General features: G+C 47.1%; 1 protein-coding gene across 1 annotated transcript in view; it reads right to left on the bottom strand.

Annotated features, from left to right (window-relative positions):
* Ppfia1 (PTPRF interacting protein alpha 1) overlaps nucleotides 1-27,099 on the bottom strand; it is a 77,654-nt gene that overhangs the window by 30,579 nt on the left and 19,976 nt on the right. The window contains exons 3-14 of the mRNA XM_052194483.1: nucleotides 14,476-14,577; nucleotides 14,118-14,282; nucleotides 13,546-13,620; nucleotides 13,147-13,248; nucleotides 12,762-12,980; nucleotides 11,082-11,228; nucleotides 9,472-9,606; nucleotides 7,925-8,008; nucleotides 6,028-6,159; nucleotides 3,639-3,701; nucleotides 3,035-3,114; nucleotides 805-940 (exon numbers count right to left, since the gene is read on the bottom strand). Of these exons, the coding sequence (XP_052050443.1) occupies nucleotides 805-940; nucleotides 3,035-3,114; nucleotides 3,639-3,701; nucleotides 6,028-6,159; nucleotides 7,925-8,008; nucleotides 9,472-9,606; nucleotides 11,082-11,228; nucleotides 12,762-12,980; nucleotides 13,147-13,248; nucleotides 13,546-13,620; nucleotides 14,118-14,282; nucleotides 14,476-14,577 (1,440 nt within the window). The remainder of the gene's footprint in view (nucleotides 1-804; nucleotides 941-3,034; nucleotides 3,115-3,638; nucleotides 3,702-6,027; nucleotides 6,160-7,924; nucleotides 8,009-9,471; nucleotides 9,607-11,081; nucleotides 11,229-12,761; nucleotides 12,981-13,146; nucleotides 13,249-13,545; nucleotides 13,621-14,117; nucleotides 14,283-14,475; nucleotides 14,578-27,099) is intronic.

Genomic DNA, 27,099 nt, shown 5'->3' with positions numbered 1-27,099 from the left:
CTGCTGTCCTTCCTGGACAGGCTTCTCATATGAGCCCAGGACCTCCTGGCTTGTCGTTTTCCTAGCCTTGTCGTAACAGCCTCCTGCTTCTTATCCTTGGCATACACTCTAGCGATTTGAAAATAACCTCCTCTCTCCAAGTGGAGGACCACTCTTATGGTTCCCATGTAGGGGCAGAAATGGAGGGAATATGCCTGACATCTTCCCAGACCAGGTAGTGAAGGACCTGGGCTTCCTCCTGGCTTTCTTCAAATGTGAGCTCAGGGAGTCCATGGCAGGCCCATCAGCAAGGGCCTCTGGTCCACATTGCATCCATACTCCAAGACTTCCCTATCTATAAGCACCTGAGTCCCTGAGTTATGCTGCCTCTGACTCCTGAGGCCCATGAACTGCATGTAGCCATGATATCAGCATAGAACTTCAAGGTTCTGGCCACAGAGCACTACCTAGGTACATACTGTACTGTTGTTCATTGCTGTAGCTGTGCACTTTCTCTTGACCTCATGGCAATCCTCCTGCCTCAGCTTCCTTAATGCCAGGATTATAGATATGTGTTGTGTCATCACATCTGGCATCATTTATTTTTATTTACTATTTCAAGTACGTACTAATTAATTAGCATCAACTTAAAGGATATATCTTATCAAAAATTCTGTTCTTAAAGAGAGAACTAAAACCAAAAAGCAAGCATACCCTAAAAGCAAGCTCTTAGCCAGAAAAGCCAAGGAAAGGAACATGGGGGAAGAAGGAGACCGAGAGTCTGTCCAAGAGGAATAGGTGACGTTCCGCAAGCGGAGGCCTTGCCTTGGAGGGCTCGTCCCGCAGCGCTGCCAGCCGGCCCTTCTGGGGGCGCCGCAACACTGCACTGGTGCTGTAAGCATCCACATGCCCGTCTGCCACAGAGAACCTGAAGTCCGGGACGCTGCCCAAATGGGGTCGGCTGAAACATGAGAAAAGGTGGGCAATCAGAAGGAAGGTAAAGGGTCAAGCAGGAAAGGACTCTGTGGAGTGTCCCCTGAACCTGTCTGAGAGTTCCTGACTACCCAATCCTGACCAGGACACTCCCCACCCACAGCTACGACACTGGGAGAAGGAATGGGTGTGAACAGCTGAGGCCCACTTGAGAACCTATCCAGGTAAAGGTCATGCAAGGATGCCAACTGCTGCCATCACCTGCTCGATGGTGCCAAGTTCAAGCTGGTGGTCATAGCATTCCTGGGAGGAGGTAGAAGCTAGGGCTTAACACAGTGGTGCACAGGGTCACAGGACAACACCCTGGCTTGAAGAAAACTCTAGAAAAGGGGACAGGGCTGAGCAACCAAGAAGGATCTGACCAGCAGCTGTTTCTATAGCCAACATTAGAGAAAGCGAAGCAGAGGGGCTCAGGCTCAGCACTCCCTCTCCTCCAACTCTGCCCTAAGTCTCTAGCCTAAGGCTTCCTGGGAAAGAAGGCAGATGCCCTCACTCCAGAACTCCTTCCAAGGGCAAGGAGAAAACAGAAATAACTCAGGGAACTGCCCCCTGGAGCTGCGGGGGGGGGGGGGGAGGGACACGGACCAATGGGACTTCACAACTCATCCCGTTGGCAGCACTGACCCCCTCCTCTCTTCCATGTTTTAAAAATGTGAGATTCGCAGCTTCCATTTTAACTCTACTTCCCTCCCAACTCCCATACCTCTTATTCCTCAAGAACCTGCTCTGCCCCAGAATGATTTCAGTCAGAGTTGCAAGTTGAGGAGCTGAGCACAACTCCTTGTTAACTGCAGGTGACTCTGGGATCTGGGAACTGCCAGCCCTCCTACTACCCATGTTGTTTCCAAGCTTACCTCCCAACTCTCTCCACAGGGCAGATCATAGCAATGTGACTTACTTCACTGTCAAGTCCTATGAAACTAGCCAGTGGTCCCACCAGCTGCTCAGTGTCTGAATTCCTCCTACCCAGGGAAGTGCCCCACCCCTGCAAACAGGCCAGCTCCTCTCTGTGCCACCCAACGTCTCAAGGCCATGGAGGAAGATAGTAGGGCTCCCAGAGCCAGTCACCCTCCTCTCCTATCACCTGACCTGTTACTCCGCAGGCTAGACAAACGTGGGCATACTTCCTCATCTCAAGTCCCCTGCAGCTCCTCTCCTTCCTCTCACACCTAAAAATCCTTTTTGAAAAAAGTCAAAGGTGGGAGTATCATGAATTTGAAGCCAGTCTGGGCTACAACAGGAGGCCTTATTTCAATTAAAAAAAAAAAAAAGTAGACTTGCTTCTGTGGGCACTGTGTACTTGCTTGTCCACACACGTTTTTAAACAAGAGAGCAAGCTGCTTACTGACTCCCAGTAAGCAGATCTGTTGCTACCACAGTGATAGCATTAGTCTCTCCATCATTTTGGCCATGATTGCTCTGTCCCATGACCCTTGTCATATCTTTCAGTGCAGTGACCCACCTCTTAAAACTCTTCCTCTGGCTTTGCATTGAGGGTTTCTGGATCTATAAAGACATCTTCTCCTCCTGGTATAAAGTAGGTCAGGTAAAAAGAGGCTGCAGGAGGCCTAGCTTGTACAACACAGGCCTTCCAGTCTCCTTGTCTGTTCCAAGAGGAAATCTCTTTGCTATCCAATGGTGTCACCTCAATAAATTCTACTGAAGATCAACTCTCATAAGAAATAAAACCAGAAAAGTAAGACCCAGGGAGAACTGCTTCTACAAGACAAAGTGCTTTAGAGCTGTGCACTAAACACTGTGGCCTTGTCAGGAGCTGAGTCCTTCCATGAGATAGTTCTAAATGTAGCACCAAAGTCATGAAATGAACTCTGAGCAGCTGCCCACAGCAGTCTCTCCTGCAGTGGGACTCCTCTATGAGGCCTGTCCTTCCACTCCAATAATATTCTCTCTCCTGTCTTATCACTGGACACCTCAGTCAGCACATCCAAATACTAAGAGGCCTCTTCCCCACTTCTGAAACTCTACTTGTGGTCCACAGAGGCAAAACCAAGTCCTTGCATACCCACAGAGCTGAAAATTAGCCCATCTGTGACCATCATACCCATGATGAAGTGAAGGACCTCTCAGTCTCATCTGTTCCAGTTCAGCCTTCAGGGCTTCAATATTCAAGACAAGTTGGTCCTAGAAAACAGTAAACACTATCTATGGTAACTCTCTCAAACGAACTTGGCACCTATAAGGTACATTTCAATTCTGAGAACACTTCCTGAGTCCTAGAGTAAACAGAACTTGGGTCTCCGAATCCATGGATGCCCTAATGAATGAAAGAAAAGCAGTACTCCTGGTGATAGGCGAGTTAAAAGGGGAGCAATGCCAGAGCGTAAAATCACTGACTGTATGAAGACCATCTGTCCTAGCCCACAGGCTGCCAGTTCTTATTGTCTCCCACCCCAAGCCACACAGCAGATCCTTGCTGCCCCATCTCTTACAAGAGCCCATGCTATTAGTCTCAAACCCATCCCCTAAGGACCTAGGTTGCAGAGATGTGCACAACAAAACATATTCAGCATGCTTTCCATGGGGGCTGCACACAGTGTGGACTAGAGGAGCCACCAGGAAGGTGTGTCTCAATTCCCTCCAAACACCTGTGGTCACTGTAATAACTCAGTTCTTCCTGGAATTCTCATTGAGTCAAAGTGAGGTACCTTATCATGCTGGGTCTCCTCTAGTTGCTTCTTTGCATTTTCAACTTCCCTTAGTAGAGAATTCTGAAAAAGAAAATGTCCTTCAGGGCTGATTCTTCAGAATGTTCCATGTAATACACTGGCTACACTTGCTTAAAGCAAAGAACAGCCCTGAAAGGAAGGGCCTGGTCATGGGAGGCACCAACAGCAGAGCCACAGCCCAGTCAACCAATACCAAGCATGAGTGAGGCCAGATGCAGATGTCTGCCCTGTGTGCACAACCTGTGTCCTCCTACAGTAGGCCTGCCACACTTATAGCACAAGGGCTTTTGCTGATGCTGCTTAGCTTTTTAGGGTTTTTTTTTTTTTTTTTGGTTTTTGTTTTTTAAAGACAGTCTTGTTCTATAGACCAGAGCAGCCTGTGACCCACAGCAATCCTCCTGTCTTAGCATCTGAGATGACAAGTATAAGCCATCGCACTTGACCTTCACATTTGTTTTCATAACCTCTTGCAAATGGTCTACAGTGACTTTTAGGTTTGGTATTCATTGGCCACTTAGGAAACATAAATTTCACATGTAAAGTTAAAAGACAACACATTCAGCAGGGCGGTGGTGGCACACACCTTTAATCCCAGCACTTGGGAGGCAGAGGCAGGCAGATTTTTGAGTTCGAGGCCAGCCTGGTCTACAGAGCGAGTTCCAGGACAGTCAGGGCTACACAGAGAAACCCTGTCTCCAAAAAAAAAAAAAAAAGACAAGACATTCCTATCCGAAGCCAGGCCACTGCATGCCTGTGTACCCAGGACTCTTGAAACTGAAGCGAAAGGATCAGTTCAAGATTATTATTAGACTAAGGCTATTATGTCTAAGCTATTATTAGAACTATCTAGAAGGAAAAAGAATTTAAGAAACCTATCCATAGCCCAGGGCAATGCTTGGGCGAGGAGGTCAGAGTGACTAGTCGGCATGGCCTCTAAGGGCGCCCTCCAATCCTCTCACGCGTACTCATGTGTTCCCACCAGCTCAACCCCACGCAAGGACTGCCCTCGGTCCATCTCTAAGCTACATCTTGAGAGCAGCACAGCTAGGACAGGCTATCTGAAGTCTGAGTCTAAGTGCTGCCCACCAGAGCCTCTCCGTGGAAACCCTAAACCTCAATATACTCAGAGGCCTTCCACAAGGCAAGCCCTATTAGCCTTCTTCCAAATCAAGACAAAGAAAGGCAACTGCTGAAACCTGGGAGTACCTACACTGAGCCAATTACATCCCTTCTGTTCTGCCATGCTCATGCATGTGTAAGGAAATAGAAATCGACTCTCAATCAAAGTGCAGGCAAGGATGAGATTTAGCAAAACTAAGCTCTAGCATAAGGGGCCTGTGGGCTAAGCCAGGTAGAACCCACTCTGTAAAAAAAAACAAAAACAAAAACAAAAACAAAACTTGACACTGCTCAAGTCCTTGTCAGACAGGAAGAAGCTCAATTGAGAATAGTCCTCTATAAGATCCAGCCACAGGCAAGTCTGTAGGGCAATTTTTTAATTAAAATTAATGTGGGAGGGTCCAGCCCATTGTGGGTGATGCCATCTCTAGGCTAGTGGTCCTGGGTTCTGTAATAAAGCAGGCTGAGACAGCCCTGAGGAGCAAGCCAGTAAGCAGTCCCTCGTGCATCAGCCCCTGCCTCCCTTGAGTTCCTGTCCCAACTTCCTTCAGTGATGAACAGTGATATGAAAGCATACGCCAAATAAACCCTTTCTTCCCCGAGTTGCACTGGTCATGGTGTTTCATCACAGGAATGGTGACTCTAAGATACTAGGTAGTCCAGGACGGTCCCAAACTCAAGAGTCTTGCCTCAGCCTGAGTACAAGGATTAGGGTATGCATCCCCACACCCAGCTTAAGTACAATGGTACTAGAACAAAGCCCACCACTCACACATGAGCTGACTATAACTGCTTGTGAGGGATGATGAACACAACAGGATATGATTGCACTAGCACTAAAAGTGTAAAATAAAGTATTTTATTTCCTGGACCTCTGTGGAAGCCACAGGCCTTCTCCATCATACAGGTCAAGACTGGTACTCCACACTGGCTAAGGGGGACTGGTAATTCTTCCAGAGGCTCTGGTTTGATTTCTAGCACCACACAGCAGCTAACTGTAACTCCAGTCCCAAGGGATCCAAGGCCCTCTTCTGACCTCCTTGGAAACCAGGCATGCAAGTAGTACATAGATGTATATGCAGGCAGAATACCAATACACATGAAATAAATTAAGGAGGGGACAGACACACAAACAGCACTCACAATGGAAGACCCACAGCCAGGCACTAGCTAGCTAATGTCTTCCCTGTCTGCAGGAGAGCATGTCTCGAGCTAGTCTCCAAGGAAGCACAACAGTTCATCTGCATACCTTGTCCTCCAGAGCCGCCATTCTCTCTTTCAGATGAAGCTGCAGCCTCTCATTGGATTCCGAGAGCAGCTTGTCCACGGTGTCAGACAGGCGCTTATTATGTTCCTCATTCATCTTTTCTCTCTGCCTTGCCTAAAAGGGGAAAGCTTCCATCATGAGACTCAGGTCCAGCCCTTCAGAAGCACCGGACCAAAGGTCACTAGAGGTTTGCTCCCATCTTCTCATCCCCAAGGGATTTTCAAGTGACAACTACCTCTGGGACATGACACACTCAGGACAATCCTAGAGAGGCTTTGCTAAACCAAGACCTGCAAGTCTCAAGAATGTCAATAGTCTCTCACTCTCAAGCACACTCCTCCAAGTGCACTCAGCAGAGCATCATGAGAGTAGAGAAGAAATTTGAGGGATCAGTCTGTCTGCACATTGACCTGGATGTGAATAAGGTTTAAAGGAGAAAGAATTAAATTTACAAGGTGAAGGCTGAACAGCTGATTTTTAATCAGTGGAGCTGCAGGCCATCTCTACCTACAGTCAAAACTACAAATGACAATGTAGTAACTCTGCAATGGGCTAACACAAGGCTAGAGCTGGGCCTGCTCAGAACATACTCAAGACGACATCATTCAGTTCTCGACACCTAGACAGAACTCAATTTCCAAGAAAGGGCTGCACCAGGCCCAGCAACCCTGTATGGAGAATTATGGGATAGTAGCATCTTCCAAGGCCCTCTGAGCATGCCTGACAGAAAATAACTGCCCCATGGAAGGAGGCTTCCCATGAAGGCACCTGAAAGCCTTTCTTTGAAAAGTGTGCTTGTTTCTGTTCAAACTGAATACTCTCAAAGCCGAACAGCTGAAAGGTCAAGTGTGATGTGACTGTCTGCTCAGGGTTCAGTGACACTGTGAGCCTCCCAGGCTCTCGGACAACATGCCTAAACCTATGTTGCTTAAGACCTAATACAGGAGCTTAAAGTCATCACTTCCCAGTTCTCCTAGTTCTCTGCAGCTTTAAATAGATGGAAAACACTGGCTGCTGTGCTATGCAAGGGGTCACAGCCACACATCCATGCTTCCTCCCTCCACGGTCGGGTGGCCCATGGCAGTTAGGCTCCAGGACTGCTTCTTGCCCTGTGTCTGGATGCCTCTGCCTGCCTCTCCCAGGACAGACCCTACAACCCAGCTGTTACAACACTCTCTCCTCGCTGCTCTGTGGTGTGTTAGTACTCCTCCTGCTCTGACACCATCACATCCTAAGTGGCAATTCAGGACCTGAGGACAAGATCAGTGCACTGGCATGAACATGGGATTTTAGTCCCTCATGCTAAACAGGGCCAGTAAGCTAAGGAGACTGGCCTATGTTCTGAGTCTACGAGGGCTCCCTGGCCAGCACACAGACTATTGGGCAGAGGTTCTCAAATGATGGGTCAAGACCCCTCAGGAGTCAAGTAACCCTTTCACAGGTATCACATATTAGATATGAACATTGCAATTCTTAACAATAGCAAAATTACAGTCATGAAATAGTAACAAAATAATTTTACGATTGGGGGTCACCAAACATAAAAACCCTGTAGAAAAAGGTCAAAGCTTTAGGAAAGTTGAGAACCACCACTCTAGGGAGACCTAACAGTTCCCATGAGGGGATAAAAAAAGCAAGAAATCCTCTGGAACTCAGGGAGCCTGACTGTGCCTGAAATACTGCTACCTGGGACACCTCTGCTGCCATCGATGTTGACACAACAGCCAGTATGTAATAAACACATTGGGGCAGTCCAGAAAGACCATAGCTCAGGTCCACAGGACAGGAACTAGATAGAAGGAAGCAACTGTGGCAGAGATGCCTAAGCCTACAGTGGCCTGCGTCCCACCTGTAAAGCCAGCCTCAGCCCCATACGTACCCGCTGCAGCTCCTGATTTTTCTCCTCCAGCTGTGCCTCCATCTGCCGCAGCCTCTCTTCAATGTTGCCATGTCTCTCCTCAGCCTGCCGGCACAGATAACACAAGCTGATCCTCTGCTCATTTCTATTCACACTGGCTACAAACTACTGTAGCAGCAGCAAGCACCACATGCTTTGTGGACCATGTCAACCTGGCAAGGGACAACACTTCCTCATATCTATCAGCATCTCCTCTGTGGCTTCAATGTGTACACTGTGAAGTGACCAATCCATTCGTGCTGATCTGAAGCTGTGGGCTAGTGACTGCCTTTCCGTGTCCCCCACCCACCCTGCTCTGCCTTGGCCCCCCTCCCATCCGCAGAGTGCCTCTGGTGGTCAGCATGGAGCACAGGGAGCAGCAAGCACGAGCACAGGGCACACGTCTACCTTCCTAAGCTTGGAAGTAAGCTCCAACAGCTTTGCTCCCTTAGCAGCAGAACTCCCAGAAGACAAAGGACCAGACTATAAAGTGACAGGACAGGAAGGACAGCAGGGAGAAAAGAAACCAAGACTTTAGGAGGGGACCACAGAGGGGAAGACCAAGGTACTGTTGCAGCTGACAAGGACAAGGTGTCCAGAGCTAGATCCAGGAGTGGAGACAGGGCTCACACTTACCAACAGGATGCTGTCTTCACTGGGTCCCTCTCCCATCCCTCCCCAGCCACTAAGACCAAGCCTGGAGGATAGGACTCCTGCCAGGAGACCGCCTGCCAGGGATACATCCACAGCCTCTGTTCATGCTGCTGTGCCTCTAAAACAGGGAACCCAGTCATCACCCTGGAAGTTCCTGATTCCTGTCTACCCCGCTCTGAATGGTGAGGACTTGGAAGGCACACACCTTAACAATAGTGGTGGTAAACAAGAGCAGTACATTAAAAACACAATTTGAAGCACTGTAGTATGTACCTCAAGTCCAGCCATTCGCTGGCAGAGGAAGTGGGGGTCACTAGAGGGAGGAGTTTAGGGCCAGACTGGGCTACAGTGAGACTCCATTTCAACAAGCAAATAAACCTTTTAAAGTAATTTCAAAAGAATGAAATTCCTTAAAAACTGTGTGACTAGCTGGGCAGCGGTGGCGGAGCATGCCTTTAATCCCAGCACTTGGGAGGCAGAGGCAGGTGGATTTCTGAGTTTGAGGCCAGCCTAGTCTACAAAGTGAGTTCAGGACAGTCAGGGCTATATCTCGAAAAACAAACAAACAAAAAAACAAAACAAAACAAAAACAAAAAACAAAAAAAACTGTGTGACTATCTTGAAAGAGTAATGTCATCTGAGAGAAGCGACAACCTTTCTTCAAGTTGGTGAGAGAAATACTCCAAGCAGCTGTGACTCTTGAGCCCTGACACCGAGGACAGCAGCAGCGGTCACCTGACAGGGTTGGGGACTGGTGGGGATACGGGTACACAGAGACAGCACTCCCGTCATTCAGCAGCATGGACACTCCGTGGATGCAAGCGCACTGACAAGAACATCAAGGCCTGCTGGGAGCCGACCCAGCCCAGGCGCACCTTGGAGAGCGCGGCCACCCTCTGGGCCAGCTCAGCCTCCACCTCTGGCAGTGTCTCAGCTTTGCGCAAGGTCTGCTGCAGCTTCTGCTCTGCCAACTCCAGGCGCTCTTGCAACTGGCGGTTCTTGTCCTCTGTCTAGAAAAGGCACAATGAGGAGTTCAGGATGCTGCTTCAGACACCTGACAAAGAACCTTACGGCTTCAAGGCTTTACCTTTTTAAACAAACAAAGAAAGCAAAACAAATACAGGTTCCTATACATAAAGAAAAATGAGTTACTCTTATGAGTTGCTCATTCTGGCCGAGAACGAGTCACTGCCCAGAGTGCTGCCTGAAAGCCCCAGCCTGTGGCAAACTGTTCCAAAAATGCTTGGATATGAAACCTACTGCAGAATATCTAAAAAAAAAAAAAAAAAAAAAAAAAAAAAAGCAGGAAAGAAATCTGTGCATGTGGGGAGTGAGACCACAGGGGCTATTGTCTGTGGACACTGTCCCCCTGCTCTGTGTAAACACAACTAACATTAGGCCTCACCCTAGTTTCTGATTCTAAGCACTGCTTCAGGGCAGCAATTTTCACAACTGCCTAATTTATTTTTGGTCAAGCCCTTTGCCCCTAATAAAATCCTTTCAAGCAGCCTGACTGAGCATTTTTGGTTTTTTCAGTGACCCGAGACCACACAAGGAACAGGGTGACGGCCAGCCGGCTCCTCTCACCTCTGACTTCTGGTGCTGCTGCACTGCTCAACACTGCCAACAAGTTCTTACCACTGCTTAGTTAGTGAGAGGACTGGAAAGCAACAACTGGCTTCCAATGAAACGAAACAGAGGGGAGACAGCTCTGGGCAGAGCGCCTGGCATGCAAGCATGAGACCCGAGTTCAATCCCCAGTACCCACAGTTTTAAGGAAGGACTAGTGCAACAGCACATGCTTGTGACCGGAGCCCTGCAGAGGCAGATCCAGCAGGAACCCCAGTACTCTCTGCCCTGCAGTGTAGACAATGTGTAAGCTCTGCATTCAGTGAGACACCCTATCTTTAAACACTACAGTGCAGAGGCTAGAAAAGGAGCTCTGTGGCTAGGAGCATTTGCTGTTCTTCTGAGGGCTCAAATTTGATTTCCAGTACCCACATTCACTGGTTTGCAACTATCTGTATGTAACTTAAGCTCCAGAGGATCCTATATGTTCTTCTGAATTCCACAGGCACCTGCACTCACATAAACACATACCCGCACAAAAGTATACAAGATTAAAAATAAAAATTAAAAAAAAATCTTAAAAATATATTTTAAAAGAATCTTAAAATATATCTGAAAATAAAATAATAAAAAAATAAAAGTCGGAGAGCAATAGAGACTTTGACCCAGACTTTGACCTCTGACTGCCACATGCACACACCTATACATACAGGTGCAAATGTGCAGCATACACCAACAGGTATACATTAACACTCATACCAAAGAAAAGGAACAGAAGAATCAAGGTTCTATAAACTGCTAAGAAGTCACAAGAAAAATGATTTAAGTACACAATTTCCAACATGCAATTTACAAAGGAAAGGTCTTTGGCTTCACAAATAATTAAAGCTAGAAAGGGGCCCACAGAGCCCAGTACCTGTCGGTGCATGGAGTCTTTATTTGCAATTTCATTTTCAAGTTTGTCATTGAGGTCATGCACAGACGTGGCTTCACGCTGTGCGGCGAGGTAGCGTTTCTCAAGGGTGGTGATTCTCTCCTCCATATCTTCCTTCTGGGCCATTGCCTGTGTTGGAGATTCCAGAAGGAGATGGAGATGATAAATGTAGAACTCATCCGAATACTCCGGAGTCACAAAGGCACTAAACACCTCAAGCAGGAAACTGCTGTTCCCCCAGTGTACACTGTTTTTACAAGCTGAGTGACAATGGGCATACTTTAAGCATATTCACCCACATGATCAGCAGCTTTTCTGGTCAACCTGCTTGTGTCACCAAGCATGTACTTGACTATACAATACTAAAATAATACACCCTAAACAACACTTCAGGCATCCAAAAATCTGAAGGCGCCTGCAGTGAAGGTGCAGCCTGTGTCTGCCCAAGCAACAACCAGCAACTGTGGGCAGAACCGCTTCATTGTCTCAGGTAGGAGCTGGGCAGACTCACAAACCTCAAGCATGTTGACAAATGAGACAGAAATCAGCAGAAAGGCCAAGGCTACCCCACACACTGAGCTCAGGACTTGACTTTTGGCATAGTTGGTACTGTCATCCATCCCCCAATTTAGTTTTTAGCTCCTTCCTTACTCCTTATTTCTTAACTGACCATTGGTCAGTGTGTGTGTGTGTGTGTGTGTGTGTGTGTGTGTGTGTGTGTAATTTTATTACATGTACATTGAAATTATGTTTTTCCTGCATGTATGTCTGCAGATCTCCTGGAACTATAGTTAAATTACAGAAAGTGCCAGGAATTGAACCCAAGCCATCTGGAAGAGCAGTCATTGCTTTTAACCACCATCCCTCTAACCCCCTTAATATAAAGAAGCAAGTGTTAAAAGAACATCTCAACTCTCTACCACAGAAATAATTCCCTGTGGCCCAAGAACAGCACAACCTAGTAGGTTGTCTAAGACATGCAGTGTTTCCTCTGACCTGAATTCTTACAAATCACATTCATCTCCACAATTAAAGTCCCCCAGTCTTACACACACTATAAGGTGGGGGCCTCCTGGGGTAACAAAAGACAAGTTCAGATGAGCCAGAAAGCGCTTACAAATGCCGGGCGTGGTGGCACATGCCTGTAATCCCAGCACTTGGGAAGCAGAGGCAGGCGGACTTCTGAGTTCGAGGCCTGCCTGGTCTACAGAGTGAGTTCCAGGACAGACAGGGCTACACAGAGAAACCTTGTCTCGAAAAACCAGAAAACCAAAAAACCAAAAAAAAAAGAAGCTCTCATTTCTTTTCTAATGATTGAAGAGGGTATATATGGGGTGTATATATAACCAAACCTTTCCATAAAGACCCTGATTAGCCAGCGTGAACAACCTCAGCACTCAGCACCATACCATACAGAATGACAGGTAACCACTGGCATACTTCTTCTCATGCCTACAAAAGCACAACTAACATGTCTGTGGGCTCTGTGAGCAAGTGAGAAGGAACTGAACATAAGAAAGAGTGCACTACAGCAGCCATGATGGCATGTGATCCTCATATGAAAGGTCAGGCGAGAGGGTGTCTCATGTGTACCCCCAAAGGTTCCAGACTGTGAGAGCAAAAGATAGAGGGAACAGGAGACCAGGCACACTCTGTACTCACTTCACGGACTTCTCGCTGCAGTTTCGTATTCATCTCTTCAGACTTGATGAGGTCTTTTCTAGCTGTGTCCAGATCCTCTTCCAGCTCTGCTGCATGACTGGACAGGGAGGCCAGGCGCTCCTTCATCTGGCTCTGCTCTCTCGCCTGCCTGTCTATGACTTCCTGCAGCTCCAGCACTTTGGCAAGATCCTCATGACTCAAGGAACCATCAGAAGCTCTCTGAAAAGCACAACCTTATGGCACCGCTTTGCATACCTCCAGGGAAGCAGACCTTCAGAGGAACCCATGTGCTCCTCTGTGGACACAGACTTTGCCACTATCCCCCATCAGCCCCACATGGCAAAACAAAACCAAAGACCGCATAGGAAGAAAGCCAAGGACTTGCCTTGCCGTTGGTGCTTGGTGCACTTTCCTGTTCATGGTTTCCGTCAAGCATCACATCTGTTAGTGTTTTCTTTTGATTATTCTGTTCTTTAAGAATCATTAGCTAAAAGAGAAAAATTGAACTCACTATCATGAGATCTTTATGTAAGAGAAATGAGCAAAGGTGGCCAGTGGCTTTGGTAGATAATTGGCTCTAACAGCTGTGCAGCCAAAGGCTATGAGCAGAGCTCTAGAAACCATTTGTCATCTGCAGAGAGACAGATACTCGGGAGAGGCTGAGGGCTGAGGCAGTCCAGTGAGCCCAGCAGGTTGATCTCAGTAACTTGTAGTGCCTATACTTGTAAATGTAAGTACCAAGAATCAACCCCATGTCCAATCCCATGACAGAACATAAGCTTACCTCTTTGTGGGTGGCACCCAGTTCTTCTTCTAATAAACTGCACCTCTCCAGAGCCACTCGTAGTCTCTCTCGGACCTGCAAGTGAAGGGCTAAGTGTGCACTTGGATTTCTACTGTATGCCCAATGCAACACAGCATGCAGAATACAGAAGACTGGCACTCTACCACCACTTTAGAGTCAGGCTGACTGGAACCTGGGAACCCCAGGTGCCAGAGTGCTAAGTACAGGAACTACAGGTGTCTTTAATTTGACAAAATCTTGTTCCTAAATAAGTCAGACCACCAAATATTTTCCTTTTTGGGAGGGGAGGAAAAGGAATCTCTCAGCAAGCCTCCTTACCTCTCAAGGGCTAGGATTATAGGCTTTAGGAACCATACTAGGCCCAAATTCTTATTAGCACGTTGATATAAAAAATTTAAGACATTCGAGTCAAAAATGCTTATCAGCCCATAGGCCAGTATCTTTTAACAGATAAAAGCTTTTCATAGGAGCTCCAGAAGTTACAAAACATGATCACAGTGCCAATGACGGCCCCCTGACAGGGCATACAGGTGTCAGTGTGGTGATGGTACCTTCTCATCCAAGGCTTTGTGGTGTTCAAACAGTGACTTCAGGGCTTTCAGCACCTCCACCTCACTGGACACGCCTGCAGGTGACTGCGCCTGCCTCTTCACCACTGTCATCCGTAGAGAGCGCTCGTGCCTGGAGACGAGACACTCTAGGTGCTCTAACAGCAGCTGAAACAGAGTCCAGCAGGCAGTAAGGTGCTTGCCTCACAGGTAAGCACTTCACCCCAGAGCAAGGGAAGATAAAATCAACTCAGCATAAGCAGAGAAGCCCTCTAGGCTGAATTAAAACCTGCTAAGGTCCCAAAGGTGCCCATTAGACTGACAACCCCTCTGAAGAGCGGGAAGGGCAGAAGTGACTGACCCTAGTGTTGTTCCTCTCTGCCTTCAGCTCGGCGATTTCCTCCTCTCTCTCCAGAAGCTGCTCCCTACACACATTGAGTTCCTTTGTGAGCGCAGCAAACTCCTAGAGAGTGAAAAGCACAAGAAAGATCGATTGAATGAATTCATGTGCAAACAGAAATCTGAGAAAAGACCCCAAGAGCTTCCATTAGAATGCACCGTAAGGTATCTCTGATTCTCCGAAGAAAATGGAACTGACTGGCCTGTCTCCAGGCTTCCCTAACAACACAGACCTTTCACCCAGCCCTGCATCCTTCCCTCTCCTCCTATGTCCCAGTCGTGGCCAGTAGGCACGGTGCAATCCAAGCCCACATCGTCAGCAACCTCAGAAGATCAGGAATAGAGCAGGTAAAGACACTGTTAGCAACTTGAACATAAGACTTAGCACCACTGGAGACAGCAAAGAAAAAACCCACAAGGTGCCTGGCACTGGTGGCCACATCAGACAAAATATAGAGTAGTAGGCAATTTTACTTTTAAAACACAGGCACAGGTCTTTGATCTAGGCAGGTGGATCTTGAGTTCAAGAGCAGTCTAGTCTACAGAGCGCGTTTCAGGACACATGGCGTCCCTGCTTTAGAACAAAACAAAGCAAACAAACAAAAAGCAGGCCATGTGTTCAAATCCCACCCACAAAGAACTGCTGCCACTCAGCCAAGTGACTACCAGTCCCCCACTCCGGCTTCATCAGACTGGCCCAGCAAGGTTGCCTGAGCCCTGAGGCTGTAGGTGAAGACAGCCAATAGCTGGAAGACCTCTCTCTAGGGAGCAGCTTGAGGGACACAGAGGACATGGCTGAGAGCCAGTAGTGGCCATTAGATCCCCTGGAACAGGAGTTACAACAGTTGTCAGTTGCCTTGTGGGTGCTGGTTACTGAACCCGAGTCCTCTAATAAGCACAGGAAGTACTCTTAACTGCTGAGCCATCTCTCCAGACCCTGGTTATAGTGGATGAAAAAAGAGCAGGCACCAAGGCTATGTGTAGGTTGAGGCTGTGCAGTCGCCACTCAAGGTGCCATGCCTAGGGATTCTGCAAGCCCAGGCTATTAACTGATACTGCCATACTTAACAGGCATCATCATTGCTGAGAGTCTGGTTAGTCACTTAAAATCTAACCCTGGGAACAGGAGAGATTGCTCAGCATTATTTGGCAGTTGATAACCATTCATAATTCTTTCTGATGCCCTCTTCTGACCTTCATGGGCATCAGGACATACATGGTATACATACATACATGCAGGGAAAACACTCATACACATAAAAATTAACCCCTCCCAAATTAAATCTGAGCAAAATAAAACTGCATTTCCATTTGACATTATCTGGGTTCATTAAGAAACTAATTTTAACCACTAAAATGAGTTCACAAATTTGGTCCACGATGCTTGGCTTGGCCCCTTCCACACTGTGTGATGTTCCATGCTGCCAGCACCATCAATCGCACCTCTTAGTGTTTAAATTTTCTTTTGGTGTTGCACTAAAAACATCCATAATTATTCCAAATTAAAAAGGTGGTTGTGCCACATACCACATCAGAAACAGCCTGAAGATACCGTGCTGCTGAAAAAGCCAGCCACAGCAGCAGCAACACTGTGGGAAATGTGAGCGTCCTCATCTGTATCATGCAATTAAAAATCAAAACAAAACAAAAATCCAAACTGGGGGGGCGGGGAGGGGGGGGCGGCAGGGGGAACTTCACCAAAGGCAAAAAATAAAATAAAATGAAAGCCCATTTCCTGTCGTTTTAGGACAGGTTATAAAGAAAAACAGGAACAGTGAAAGCCAACACAAAAGCCAACTCATACAACTAAAGCCACTTGCAGTCACTGCAGCTGCCTGCCTTAGATCTAAAATGAAGGGAGCAATGTGGGCAGGGCTGTACTTTGTCACACCAGCACTCACCTCTCTGCTCACAGTCTACACTAACTAACACAAACTATGGGAGAAAGGGGCTGGAAGGACAATCATGGCCATGATTCACAGCCTCTTGGGACCCGCCTACAGCCTCATGACCACAGAAGCAACAGCTTGTCAGTAGCTAAACATTATCTATTAGTAGCAGGTTAAACCACGAAGCACTGGGCACAGCATTGCACTGCTGTGATCCCAGCCCCTGGGAAACAAAAGCAGGGAGTATCGCCATCTTGAGACCCGCCTGGGCTATGGAGAGGAACTGTCTCAAAAGACATAAACAACCCCCGGACATACATAGCAGATGTGCAGCTTGGTCTCCATGCCGGTCCCAAACAACTGAAGCAGGGGCTGTCCCTAAAGCTGTTGCCTGTCTGTGGAACCCATTCCCCTAACCTGGCTGTCTTGTCTGGCCCCAGTGGGAGAAGCATCTAGCCCTGCAGAGACCTGATGTGCCAGGTTAGGAAGTCTTTCAGGAAGGTTGGTTTTGCTAAAAGCAAATGGACATCTCTTTATACAGATCAACTACAGAAAAATACATTTGAATGGTTAGTACTGTGATCTACTGTAGCCAGTGAAGGTGCTAAAGTGACCATTTATATCTCGCTCTAAGGCTTGATTGTTGAGCATTTAAACTAGAGAAAAGGAGCCAGCAAGATGACTTGTGGGTAAAGGCACTTGCTGCACAAGCCCCACACTCTGTGGAAGGATAAAACTGACTCCTGAAAGTTGTCCTCTGACTTCCACACATGTGCCATGGGACATACATGCATACATGTACACATGCATGTGTGTATATACACATACATGAATAATTGTAAAGTAAAATCTTCCGTTTAAAAGAAACAAACAAAAGAAAAGTCTCCTTCTGTGAACAAGGTGGAAGCTCAGGTACATGGCAGTAGGCACTGGCCACCTGGGACCAACTTGCTCAGGGATGACCCACACTCCTCCCTGGCCTGCAAGCCCTACTCCTGTGCTTACTATCTGTGCAGCCTGGCTTCAGGCCCATGTCCTCCCCACACAGGCCAACACAGCCTCCACTGAGGGTAGGAGCTAGCTTCCATCCCTGCCTGATCTGGCCTGCTAGAAAGCAAGGGCTGCCCGAAGCCACCCATGCACCCCATTTCCTGCTCTGCCACTAGATTATGGGTGACCGTGGAATGTACCTGCCTGTCCTACCTCCTGCCCTATGCCCATCTGTGCCTGTCTCTATTTGGATATCTCATAAGGCTCCATACACTCTCACACTGGGATGATCACTTCTTCCTGCCCTGCCTCCAGCTCCTAAGCCAGTGAACATCAGGACCCAGTCACAAAGGTCTGATGCACAGACAGCATGTCACCCCCTTCCACTGGGGACTCCTATGGCTGACTGCACTCCCATGCATCTCTTCCGGAGCAGATCCTAACTGTTTCATCAAGCTACCATGTCTGCTTGTTCCACTACAGAGCTGCCTAGTTCCCTGAGTCCCTCCCCCCTTCTTTCAAATCTGTCTTCTGTTTTCTTGAAACAAAAACTTGAGACTCCTTTACTTAGATTCCTTCACAAAGGCCCTGTGGCATAAGATCAACACCAAAGCTCCTTTGTACTGGTGAGAAGCAGTAACACCTGCTGAAAGCCTATTCTGGCATCCGGAAACAGCACTGAGATTGGGGTCGTGTTGATAGCAGCTGATTCACCACCACCACCCCTGCCCCACTGACAACAGTGGGCCATTTACTGGGTTAGCACTACTTACAGAACAAAACTTAACTAGTGCCCAGTGAAAAACTCTGAACCCTTAAGTGTATATACATATAGGCAGACAGACAGACGGATGGACATTCAGAAGATAGGCAGAGCCTCAACAGCCACATTTTATTTCTCCTCTTAGTCTTTTTCTACCTTCTTAGATAAAAGTTCTTTATAAAATTACCTCATAGATACATGTTACACAAAAGGGAAATAACAGAAGGATGTCGATACTAAGTTCAAAGCAGTGTTTCATTCTATAAGCTCATTATAAGTTCAAAGCAATGAACCTGACCTAGAAGGAATGTTTCTCCTTGGTCACAAATCTATCTGTCCAAGCCTGTTCCTCTTCTTAGTGCACCTGTGAGAGCTCTCAGCCTCCTCCTTATGCACCTTTACTCACTATCCTATGAGGAGGGCACATGCTATTCTTGAGTCTAACTTTATTACATCTTTCTGGCAAAACAACTACAACCATCTCCTTAAACTTCCTTCCTAAAATTATTTTAATTCTATAGTCATTAATTCATCTAAACAGCATTAATTCATAAAAATTCATCTTCATGTTGATGTGCAAGAAAGCCCAAAAGGATGAGCTAAAGCCCAGGAATCATTATCAGCAGCAAGAAACAAGAACTCTCTGGGACTGTGCCTCTCCAGACTGCACCCATCAGCCATGCAAAACTGTGAGCAATCTCCAGGAAACTCATTTGCTTGCCATAGCCTTTCCTAGATGGCTTCTGTCAGACACCTCAATGTCACTGAACATGAACCTACTAAGCACGTGCACAAGTCCCTCACTACTCATTGCCAGGTAGCATGAGCCCTCCAAGGACAGAGCAGTGGTGGCTCCAGCCATAATCCCTGCCTCATGACCAGCACACTGCCACAGGAAAGCCCACATTCCTCACATGGTCGTTGCTCCCCTTCTGAACATCACCTCCTACTGGTCCTCTACCTCAGATTCACAAATCTACTTACTTCAAAGCAGCTGCTGCCACCCTACAGTTCAAAATTTGGGCTCTTCCTATAGAGCTCTTCCTCAACTTCCCCTACTGGGTGCTAGCAAAGCCAACCTCCTAGCCCCTGATCTGTGCACTTTCCTGCTAGCCTAAGCGTTCCAGCAGGCAAAAGCCCAGTTCCATAACAGAAATGTCTGCCACCAGGTCTGCATAGCCAGTGTGCAATGCCCAAGTGATGGTGAGGGCACAAAAGATACCACTATCAAAGGAGATGCTGCCTGGAAGAAACATGATACCATCTGGTTGAGCTCTGGTTTCAGCAGACCACATCAACCATAGGTTTCAGGTGACGTGACATGACCTACAGAATAGAGATGTCCTGTGCAGAAACACTATGGACAAACTCCTAGGCCTCACCCTCCTGAGTCAACTCTTCTGATAGCTGCACCTGGCTCATTCTGAAAGCTTCCCTAGGTAGCTCACTACCCATATATGTTAGAAAAGGCCTTTCTGATCTCACGTACATATCACACAAGTTCCTCCTTCATGCTTATTTACCTTCAGAATACATGTGAAGATTCTTCATTCTACCCAGAGTCTAAGACTACTCAATCCCATGAAAATGACACACATGTGCCACTTGACTGCCAGGCAGTGGAACTGCTAGTCCATTAGCTTGATAGGAGGCCCATCACCCCTTTGTGTGGCACTGTGTCTCCTGAGGGACACAGGTAACTGGCTGGAGATACAATGGCTCCATTCATTGTGATGAAGCCACTCTATTCGTGGAGATGAAGCCACTGTGAATGAAGTCCCTTCAGGTCACCCTTCTTTGTGACAGTGGCAGCATTTTTGCCAAACAAGTCTCCCGACACATGTGGCACCAGTTGCTGCCACTCGGGGAACAAGCCTGGACCTCTACCCTGCACTTGCCATGATTGATCTGTGCTAAGAAAGTTTTCAAGAACAGCCTGGATTCAGGGTTTCACAGCTCACAAACCGTTCTCAAGGTTTGATACCCTTTAAAACCCAAGGATCTCAGCCTCTCCTCTCAACCAGCACTATACACTGGCCCATCAATGGTCACAGATCTGGGTTGTCTTCTGGAGCTGGCTCTATCCTGGCTGCATGCTAAGGAGTCTGCTAGGACCTAAACTAACCCATCAAAACCTGAATATGGGGGCTACAGAAATGGCTAAACAATTAAGAGCACTTCTGCTTTCAGGGGACCTAGGGTCAGTTCTCTTCACAATGACTTATAGCTGTCCTAGAAACTCTCAGTTCCAAGGACTCGGTACCCTCTCCTGGCCTCTCAGGGCACCAGGCATGCAAGCAGTGCATTTGCATACATACAAGCAACATTCACACACATATAGACTCAAGCTCAGCATAGCTACACACAAAAGACAAGAAGCAAAAAAGCCAGTCAGACCTGATTGATTGCAAAGAGGAACAGAAGAGCCAGGAAGCAGTTTCAAACACAGAGCTCAGGGCTAAACACACTCCTTTTTCAACTTCTGGCTCAGCAGCTAAGTAGAGTGTGTTCTGGACTCCTAACCTGAAACAGCTCTGTGGGAGGCCAGCCCTGAAAGCCTCAGTGTGGCCTTAGCCAATCTATGGCTAACCAACCATCTGGGCTCAGCAGCTGGGACATTTCCTCACTCCTGGCAAGTGGTCATTCCTGATGAGCCAACATCTTTCTTCTTTTATTGTTTCTGAGGGCACTGTGGTTAATGAGGAGCTAGTGTGACTGTTGTGTGCCAGCATGTGGGATCTGTGACATTATCCTCAGCTAATTCTCCAAGCATCTTCTAGCAGAGCTTTGGTACTGCACTGATTATTAAAGACCATGCAGGTAGCTCAGCTTCTCTGATGACACAGAAATCATACTACACACATTACCAAAACAATACTCACTGTGCTATGTCACACAACTAGAAACGGAGCAAGTCAGAGGACATGTGCTTTGTCGCTCCCACTGAACCATGAACCACAGAAGCAGATGCACCAAGTGTACTGTCACTCTCCATTGCAGTTATAAGCTACAGAAAAGGCTTGTTATGTTTTAATGAAAAAGTTAAAAGACATGAATAGTCTTAAGTGTTTATGTATGTGAGGAAGGGTATTCTGCACTGGTTCCGCCACATCCCAGTGTGCCTTACCCTCTTTCCTTCCCTTTTGTGTTTTGGTTCTGAGACATACAGCATACACAGCCCAAGCTGGTCTCAAACTCACTTTATAATAGAGGACAACTCTGAACTCCTGATGCTCCTACCTCCATCTAAGTGCTGGGATCACAGGCATGCACCATCATCATGCCTGGCTGCCCCACTGCTTCTAAAAACATGCAGACAACATCCTTCATTCATTTGAATGGCAGCATAATTTCTCTTGATTTGCAATACTGGCCTTTTTAAAGCTCCACTCTAGCACTAGGGACAGAATGGAATATCATCTACTATAGAACAGCAAACAACCATAATCCTAAATTAAGCTATATTTGGTATCAAAAGTTGAATCTTGGACTGGAGAGATGGCTCAACAGATAAGGGCACTGGCTGCTTGCTCATCCAGAGGTCCTGAGTTCAATTCCCAGCAACCACATGGAGGCTCACAACCATCTGTAATGGGATCTAATGCCCTCTTCTGGTGTGTCTGAAGACAACTACAGTGTACTCATATAAACTCATATAAATGAAATAAATAAATCTTAAAAAAAAATTGAATCTTCTTAGCCATCACATTCACAGTATAGCTAGTGCCCACTGCAGGAATCTGAGAAGAAGCTCCTCCTCTGGTCACCTCACCACAATCCACAGACTGGATGCCAGCGCTGGCTTCCAGCTCAGCCTTTCAGGCTGATTGAAATACTCTGGTCTGTGGGAGTCAGAGATGAGACAGTACACTCCAGATGCTTGCTGTTTCCATAGACACATCACCTATAGCTCTACCACATGTATTTAAGACTCCCACAGAATAACCACAACTGTTCTTTCTACTCAACAGCCCAATCTTTAGGTGAGCCATCTGGGACATGGTGACATTCTATCTTGCAAAGGAACCATCTGCTGTACCTGTGGGATTCCAGTCCCTAGGCATGTGCCTCACAAACTAGTGCCATGTCCTAACACAGTGGCCAGGTCTTACGGTGCTGTCAGCAATGGAACTTAAGCATGAAACATGTAGGTGTGGGAAGTAACAGTGAGTATCTGCACTCTGTGGGCCTGACAGGCTGCCAACCTGAGGGAGGGCCCTGAGTAACTTGCCATTCCTCTGGTAAAATAACATAATGCTAGCCTCACTGGCCAGGGAAGACAGGAAAACACATGGAGTTCTTCCTATTCTCACACACACATCACTCAACACTTCCCACACCAGTGGGGGAGTATTCTTCACATACAAAGCACTTCTCTAGCACACACTATCTGGGTTCCCAATTCCATCTGACTCTACAAGGCCTACCCAGATACAGCATCAGATTCCACAGGTGGGCTCTACGCCCCAAGACTACACATCCCCTAGCTCCCTGAAGGTAGTAGGATCACAGCTCCAGGTTGTGACCTGAATGTTGAGGGTTTCTGCAGGCCCCTTACTGGAGAAGCCCATAGAACTCAGGGGAGTGCTGGCTTACATCTGCCCACTACTTTACTGTAAAGGCCATGATGAAGGGTGACTACAGCTACACCAGTGTGCCTCCAGAACAAGGCCCGTGGGAGGAGGTGCCTCCATACCCCCTTCAGGCCCACCTCCCCATCTGGATACTTGCTCACCCCGTCTTTTACTCTTTTTGTCTTGTTTTAGTTTTTTGTTTGGGAGGAGGACTTCTTCCTACTCTCTCTCACACATCACTCAACACTTCCCACACCAGGTGGGGGCTCTGGCTGGCCTGGAGATCCCTGCTCTGCCTCCTTAGTGCTGGAACTATTGGTGTGTGCCACTATACCCATCTCCTTTCTTTTACTTTTTACTAAGGTTTTAAGGTCCAGGTAGGTTGATGTCATCACTGGCCTTTAGAGGCTCTTCCCTCCCTAGAGGCTGGGGAAGGGATAGGACTGAGATCCTCAAGTCCTTGGGGTGACCTTGAACTTCTTGGTGTCCAGCCCCAACCTGAGACAACATGGGCACTCAGACTCACGTGTGATCCAGAGGATGTTCCTACCACTCTAAGAATCTTAGGGGAAAAGAGGTATGGACTAGGGCAAAGACCAAACCCAGAATTCTTGTCACAGTCTGACACTTGTCATAATTGAGAACCACTTTGTATTTACAGGTCAGCGTATCTCAGGCAGCATCCAAATACTGAACACCGTGATACTACTTTACTTTCCAAAGCTCTCAGCAGGGGCAGGTGCACACAAGTGTCTCTGAAGACAAACTTGACACGCTGCACAGAGCATCTGCACTGCTAAAGGAGTCCCTCTGGATGCCTTCCTGCCAAGCTCACTTAAGAATAGCATTCTAACATATGGCTCTCCAGACACTGCACCTGAGGGCATCTAGAGCTGCTTTAAAACCCTAGGGAATTCAAAACACAATGATCAGCATTGTGACACATGCAGAAGACACAGATGACACACACACCTCAGCCTCAGTGGCCACAAGCAAAAGAGCTTCAGGTCACCGTTTCTGCTTTTATCAGGCATGCCTTTGGATGCCCTGGGTGTCTGAATGATGAGAGATGTTCCTGAATGAATGGAAGGTTAGGTAGAAAACCAGAACTGAAAGGTGTCTTGCTTGAAAGTTCTCCTGGCACTGGTATGGCCAGCTCATCACAGCATTTCCTGATGGTCTGTTTACAGCCCAGGAAACACAAATGCTCCAGTGTTCAAATTATCACAAAATAATGCAGTTGAACTTGAAAGAAAGGCCCTGGATGCTTTTTTTATGAAGTTTTCCCTAACAAAAATGACTGCCTACTGGAAAAGACATAAAAAGACATAAGTAATGGATGGGAAAGATACGAAGAAAGGGCCATTGTCAACCCAGGAAGAGTCTAGACACGCCCCAACTCCCTGTCCCACATGGGCAACTCTCTGCTTATGCAAACTACCCACACAAGTTCTCAGGGGCCCACTAAAGCCCTGTAAGTAACCAGCCTCCTGATAGCTCCCAGCCCTCCAGGCCTCTGCTGTTCCTCCCTCTCTCAGTCCTCCTCCCACAGCCTTCCCATACCCAACCAGAGGATCCCAGGTCCCACTCCACCCCTGCTGCTGCCTCTTCCCACAACCTCTGTCTGTGAGGCACTCAGGTGACATAGGCTTCACCTGCAGCTACCATAGCACCAGCATCTTATTGCATTCTGAAAAATGCACTGTCAATCACCATGCCTTGGCTAAGCACCTAGCAAAGTTTAAGTGTGCGCACAGAGCTGATCATCAATTTCACCTGATAGTTTATGTTCATCCTGAACCTCCAAGGTGGATTCCGAGTGCTTAGGCTTTGTAAACTAGCTTGACAAGCATGCTAGATCATAAGCAGTTTTATCCTATAACTTAACAAGCAGCATCTTAAAAAAGAACAGAGCACAAATCTAATCAAAGGCACCATACAAAAAATTTCCTTCCGACAACAGCATCACAAACTCAAGAATGAGAGGCTGGCTGCCTATGGCTTGGCTGAGGGAGTCTACCCAGTGCACTTGAAGCCTGGCTTCATCTCCAATACCACGGACACCAGGCATAGTGGCACCAGTGGGGAAGCATAAGTAAGGATTAGGAATTCAAGGTTTGAAGCTAGCCTGGGCTTCATGGACCCTGCTTCAAAGGAGGTAGGTAAGGAAAGAGACGGTCGGACGGACGGAAAGGAAGGCTGGCTTTTTTATTGGTTTGAGACACGGCCTTACATTGTCTAGAACATAGTGATCTTGTCCCTTCCGGCTCCTGAAGGGAGCTGGGATAATAAGCATGAGCCCTGTTAGTTCAAAATTTACTGAGCAAAAAGAAAATAGACAAAAATTCTAAGTTCAGTGCCCATAAGATAAAAAAATTATATCCAGGCAGTGGTGGCACACGCCTTTAATCCAAGCACTCAGGAGGCAGAGGCAGGGGGACCTCTGTAAATTCAAGGCCAGTCTGGTGTACAAAGTAAGCTCCAGGACAGCCAGGGTTGTCAGGGTTGCACAGAGAAACCCTGTCTCCAAAAACAAAGGGAAAAAAGGAGGAAGAGGAAAAAGATGAGGGAGAGGAGGAGGAAGAGGAGGATGAAGAGGAGGGGGAGAGTAGGAGGGAGGGAAGGAAGGAAGGAAGGAAGTTAGGAAGGAAGGAAGGAAGGAACAAACGAACGAACGAACGAACGAAAAGAAAAATGAAAATAGCCAGGCAGTGGTGGCGCATGCCTTTAATCCCAGCACTTGGGTGGCAGAGGCAGGCGGATTTCTGAGTTTGAGGCCAGTCTGGTCTACAGAGTGAGTTCCAGGACAACCAGGGCTACACAGAGAAACCCTGTCTTGGGGGGAAAAATCTACATTTAACTGCTTTTTTAAAAAATAGATGTTTTTTAAAGATTTATTTATTTAGTATATGCAAGCGCACTGTAGCTGTCTTCAGACACTCCAGAAAAGGGAGTCAGATCTTGTTATGGATGGTTGTGAGCCACCATGTGGTTGCTGGGATTTGAACTCGGAACCTTTGGAAGAGCAGACAGTGCTCTTAACCGCTGAGCCATCTCTCCAGCCTCTTAACTGCTTTTTAGATTCTTTTAATTTTTATTTTATGTGCATAGATATTTTGTATATCACATGTATGAAGTGAAAGCAAGAGGGTGTCAGATTCCTGACACCTCACAACCATAAGCCAACACGAGGGTACTGGAAATTGAACCATGCTCCTCCAGAAGCAAACACCCAGTGTGCTCTTAACCTGAGTCATCTCTCCAGCCCTTAATATTTTTGTTTTCAAATACATTTGTGTTCTTATATATGTATGTATACGTGTATAGGAAGGTGTGTGTGTGTGTGTGTGTGTGTGTGTGTGTGTGTGTGTGTGTGTGTTTGCGCGTGCGCGCACAATACAGAAGGCAGGGGTCAACCTTTGGTGTCATTCCTCAGGAGCTGTCCATCTTGGTTTTAAAGGCAGTCTCTTCCTGGCCTGGAACTTTAGGTTAGCCTGGTTGTCTACCAAGACCTGTCCACCTGTCCTGACCTCCATGGCATCCCCAGTTTTGTTTCTATCATTATTATTTATGTATGGATGTTTTGTCTGCATGTTCGTATGTGCAGAAGAAAGCATCAGACCCTCTGGGACAGGAGTTACAAACTCTTACGAGCTGTCAAATGAGTGCTAGGAATTGAACCTGGATCCTCTAAAAGAGTCATCTCTCTAGCTCAACACCCAATTTTTTAATATGAGTTCTTGGTACTGAACTCAGACTTTCAAGGCAAACATTTTACCAACTGAGCTATTTCCCCAACACATCCCTCAACTCTTTTCAACAGAAGTTTTTCTTACATGGAGAATCCCCCCCCCCCCCAAGAGCCTGTTGTAGCAGGAAGCCACTGAGGAAGACACAAGCTCCTCTCCTCCTGTCTATCTTACTATGAGGCTGCTGCTGACCAGGGGCCTACCTAGCCTGCTTTTGTTTAGTTTTGTTGTTTTGTTTTGTTGTTTTGTTTTCTGGGATACACTTTCCCTGTGTAACTCTTGTCCTGGAACTCACTCTGTAGACTAGGCTAACCTCAAACTCCAAGATCCGCCTGTCTCTGTGTCTGGAGTGCTGGGATTAGAGGCGTGTACCACCAATATCTTTAAATGAGCAGCAATGGGTAAACTGATGGTTGTGATAAGAAAGGACTCTAACTTATCCTCAAAAGAGATGGCAGTCTTTACCTCACTGTTCTGTGTCATCACCTCCTTATGCAGTAGACTCTCCAGGGTTAAGTTACAACTAAGGACTATGACGGTCTCAAAATGCAAGAAAGTATGGTCTCCACATAAAGATAGCAAGCTGTCTGCCTATATCCCAGAGGCTCTGCCCTGCACCAG

This window comes from Apodemus sylvaticus, chromosome 1, assembly GCF_947179515.1.
Source record: "Apodemus sylvaticus chromosome 1, mApoSyl1.1, whole genome shotgun sequence".
Taxonomy (NCBI): Eukaryota; Metazoa; Chordata; class Mammalia; order Rodentia; family Muridae; genus Apodemus; species Apodemus sylvaticus.
The sequence above is the reverse complement of the archived record's forward strand: the minus strand, read 5'-3'. Positions and strand labels throughout refer to the sequence as shown.